This window comes from Octopus bimaculoides, chromosome 4, assembly GCF_001194135.2.
Source record: "Octopus bimaculoides isolate UCB-OBI-ISO-001 chromosome 4, ASM119413v2, whole genome shotgun sequence".
NCBI classification, from domain to species: domain Eukaryota; kingdom Metazoa; phylum Mollusca; class Cephalopoda; order Octopoda; family Octopodidae; genus Octopus; species Octopus bimaculoides.
Window position 1 is genome coordinate 144,179,240 of NC_068984.1, and position 4,609 is coordinate 144,183,848.

Sequence of the window (4,609 nt, forward strand, 5' to 3'; positions counted from 1 at the left end):
TATGTGAAAGGGGAGGGGCGACATTTGTTAACGAGCCGATTTAGCTCAGTGGTAAATGTCGACAGTGTGTGGCAGCTAAATTTAATAGCCTTCAGATCCCCCCCCCCCTCCTCCTCCTCCCTCAGAGACAACCTCCACCAAAAGCCGACAGCACAGCTGACCATTCTCAGATGCTCACGTATTAGTCCCAAGTCCCTAATACTTCAGCACTTGCCGTTATAAATACAAAGAGGTTGGTTATAGAGAGAGGGAGAGAGATAGGTCAGCACTGAGAAAGGCTCCCCTCTGCTTGGTATCATTATCGTCGGCCCGTAGGCGTCCGGGAACTTTTCCACAAACTGCCATTGATAACGATAGCATCAATAGACACAGATAAATGCTTCGTAGATGTCACTTCAGCAAAACTTTTACCACCAGAGTTGTACCTGGAACAACCGAATACAAAAAGAAATTGTTAATTAGAGAAACTAACAGGTTCAAAAATTTAAGCAGAGCAATTATAAGCTTAGTTTAACGAATATATCATAACCAACACTACTAAACAATCACCATCAAGCGACTGAACACATCAAACAAATAATCACCATCAAACGTTCAAGATATTATTCAACAATCATTAAAGAATTGCCATCAGGCATGGCTGGGTGGTAAGAAGTTTGATTCCAAACTACACAGTTCTGGGTTCAGTCCCACAGCATGGAACGCTGGGCAAGTGTTTTCCTTTAACAGCCTCAGGTTGACCAAAGCCTTGCGAGTGGATTTGGTAGAGAGAAACTGAAAGAAGCCCGTCGTCTATATATAGACAGATATATTCTACAAGTGTGACTGAGTCTGTATTTGTACCCATCACTGCTTAATAACCAGTGTTGGTTCGTTTATATCCCCGTAACTGAGTGGTTCTGCAAAAGGGACTAATAGAATAAATACCAGGTTTAAAAAAAAATAATAAGTACTAGGGTCAGTTCAGACAAGAATTCTTCAAAGCATTGCTCCAGCATGGCCGCAGTCTAATGACTGAAAGACCTAACGGCCAACTGTAAAACAGAGTTATGTGTCCCAACCCCTGACATCTTCCCATTTGGTCAACAGGGGCCTTTCCTTCGGTTACTTGGCAACCTCACTAGTGCTGGTGCTATATCTAAAAGATACCCAGTACATTCTGTAAAATGGTAAATGTTAGAAAGAGCACCGAACCATAGAAACCATATCAAAGCATGCACAGGAGCTTGAGACAGTCCTGCAGCTCACTGGATCCTCTGTAATCACCGAACCATGGAAAAAATTGACGCTAAATGATGATGGTAGATTAACTTCCTTATAACATTGTTATAAACTAATTTCATTTAAACACTGCAATTAACCAATTTAATTCGAACTTACTTGTAATATTTTTCAATATTTTTGCTAGTCACCAATTTTGGTCCAATTCCATGAATTTTAACAGCCTCTTCATGCTCTGGGTAATAGGCATATAGTGACCGAAATGCACAACCTGTGTCCCGGAATAATATCACAAAATGCTTTGCATCGGATTTCGCAATTTCCTGCAATACAAAACACACACACACACATATATTAGTTTATTCCTGACAAATTACGAATTAGTCCTGTTGGTTGTACAAAAATACTAATTGATCTGAGAGTTATACTCTCAGAAACAGACAGAACCCAAAACCAAACCATTTGTAAAATTATTTGAAGTCAAAGACGGTTTCTATAAGAAGGGGGAAGGACCATTACCTAGCAGAGAGAAGCATCTACAGGAATTGCCAGCAAATAGTCAAAAATAATCCTTTAAGGATATGAAGACAAAATAAGCAGATTTAACCATCAGAGATGGTTGCTGACACACACAGAGAATACTTGACAATGAGGTAAGGCAGAACAGAGGTCATTCCGTACGACTGCCATAGTAGTATAATAATAATAATAATAATAATGATCATCATCATCATCATCAACTGGTAGAAGGACAAAGGAAAAACTCTGGAAAGATGCAGTTATAGAGATGATGAAATATTAATCGCGGTTCTTAACCTGTGGTCCGCAAAGATAGTATTGGGTGGATCCTTGAACTAAATTTAAAATTATATATAAGCATATTAAAGGGGGTCCGTGGGAAAACTCATTTAAACACAAGAAGTCCTTAGTAATGAAAAGACTGGGAACTACCGTATTAGTTAATATTTTCCGTTTTGCCACTAAGTAGGGGAGACAACCCTAGACATATTTCTGATTTCGTCTGACAGTTATAGCTTCCCCTTAGCTTACCAATGACGTAATCATGATTCAGCGGTTCTCAACCTATGTTGGCTCAGTGACCCTTTTTCACCGAATTGCATTTTACCAATGCACCCCTGTACCATGTTTTGCAAATATAAAAATAGCTTATTATCCCTATCCTATTATTATATACCATTCAGCTTGAACCTCTTTTTAGACATTTGAGTGAACACGGAACCCTGCAATTATATCAGGTTTTCTTGCTTTACCAGGCATGTTTTTGCTTTCTCCTGTCACACAATGTCCAATGCAGGGTTTTGTGGCTGAGAAGACCCGGCAAATAAAGTGAGATCACAGCTGTCACCTACACCAATGTTGTATAACCAGCCCACTCAAAAAGTACCCTTGGGTCGTAGGGTGACATGCTGTGCTTGAGGAGACCTATTGAGTCAAGTACATCAAAATAAAAATCAAATCAAATGGAAATTGTAGTTGTGGTCCCCGTGTAGGTGGCACGTAAAAAGCACCATCCAAACGTGGTCAATGCCAGCTCCCTCTCCCCGACTGGCTTCCGTGTTGGTGGCACATAAAAAGCACCGTCCAATTGTGGTTGATGCCAGCAACCTTCAGGCCCATGCCGGTTGCATGTAAAAATCACCCACTGCACTCTCAGAGTGGTTGGCGTTAGGAAGGGCATCCAGCTGCAGAAACTCTGCCAAATCAGATTGGTGTCTGGTGTAGCCTTCTGCCTTGCCAGTCCTCAGTCAAATCGTCCAACCCATGCTAGCATGGAAGGCAGACGTTAAACGATGATGACAATATTTATTAACCTGGAAAAATAGAGGAAACGATAACAGCAGGAATGCCTATGGCTCTAGTAGGTCTGCTTAGTGACATGTACTGCTGGGTGGAAGTTGACCTAGGGCTAAAGAACAATAACAACAACAGATAGACAAGGGTGGAACTGTAAAAACAAAAAAAATGATATGACTAACCTCTAAGACTTTATTTTTCAGATCTAAGTTCACACATCCTGCTAAACAACAATGACTAATGGCATTAATTATAATGTGACGGTTTGACTTGGAGCTTGGTTTCACAAAGAGTTTGGGACCTGGAAAAGAGTCAAGAGGCACACGTGTGTGTGTATAAGCAGAACAACAACAACAACAACATCGTTTGGGGATTTGAACAGAAAGAAAAGAAGTCAAGTTTTGTAGGAGACACATTGTACTAAACACACACACACACACACATATATATATACACACACACACATAAGGAGTAAGGGAGTAAAGAACCCCTTCAGTCACAAATGACCATGAGATTGCACCTAGAAAGGTCTCCTCCAAGGAACAAGTACGAGCAAGTTTGTTTTTTATGGAAGACCAGCAGTCCCCCATGCATACCAGCCTCCCCTCTCCACACCACTGATGTTATCCAAGGGAAAGGCAAAGGAATCGACACAGCTTGGCACCAGTGGCATTGGAACCCATTTCTACAGCTAAGTGAACTGGAACAACGTGAAATAAAGTGTCTTACTCAAGAACACAACACACAGCCTGGTCCGGGAATCGAACTCACTACCTCATGATTGTGAGCCCGATGTTGTAACCAATACGCCACACACACACACACACTCGCACATACATACAAATAAAGTGTCTTGCTCAAGAAGACAACACAACTCAGTCCAAGAATCGAACTCACTACCTCGTGATTGTGAGCCTGATGCTCTAACCAATAAGCCACACACACACACACACACACACACGTATATATACACACACATACACACACACTCGCACACACAGACAGAACCAACACAATACCTGTATAGTCCGAACCAGCAGTTGAACCTGCATCACTGCTACTCTCAGTACTCTTACCACTCTTCCTACCAAATCGGTACAAGTCTGGAAAACGGTAACAGAAATGCCAACATGAGCCGACAGACAAAACAGAGACAACAACAACAACAACAATTAATAATAATCAAAGACACTTTAATAAACAGCTAATTAACAATTGGACAGCAGAAAATATCATCTGAAATGATATGCATGGTTGCTGCCATGCAAAATTAGTTTTAGAATTTGGTAGCAAGGAACTCTTGTCATGACTCAACTATGGTACTGTGATGCTGAGATTAGAGCACAGCACTTGCAGGGCAGACCAACAGCGCCACAGAGTGTCCCAAACCGAAACGGATGCAAAGTGAGAAGCAGAGATGTCCAACAGATTATCTCTTTTGATGTTTATACTAATGTTCACAAGCACTGCCATTTTATCTACTCACAATGTGAACACTGCCAGAGTCTACACTCATTATTATTATATACCCTCACCTATATATATATATATATATATATATATATATATATAT

At 40.8% G+C, this 4,609-nt stretch overlaps 1 protein-coding gene across 12 annotated transcripts in view; it reads right to left on the reverse strand.

The window, feature by feature from the left end:
- Positions 1 to 29: 29 nt before the first annotated feature.
- The window catches only part of LOC106869997 (calmodulin-regulated spectrin-associated protein 2), a 52,736-nt gene continuing 48,156 nt past the window's right edge, over positions 30 to 4,609 (reverse strand). For all 12 annotated transcript variants that reach the window (XM_052967569.1, XM_052967571.1, XM_052967567.1 and 9 more), the window contains 4 exons: positions 4,056 to 4,139; positions 3,219 to 3,337; positions 1,381 to 1,544; positions 30 to 425 (listed from right to left, as the gene is read on the reverse strand). In XM_052967569.1, coding sequence (XP_052823529.1) covers positions 299 to 425; positions 1,381 to 1,544; positions 3,219 to 3,337; positions 4,056 to 4,139 — 494 coding nt within the window. In that variant the 3' untranslated portion in view covers positions 30 to 298. The remainder of the gene's footprint in view (positions 426 to 1,380; positions 1,545 to 3,218; positions 3,338 to 4,055; positions 4,140 to 4,609) is intronic.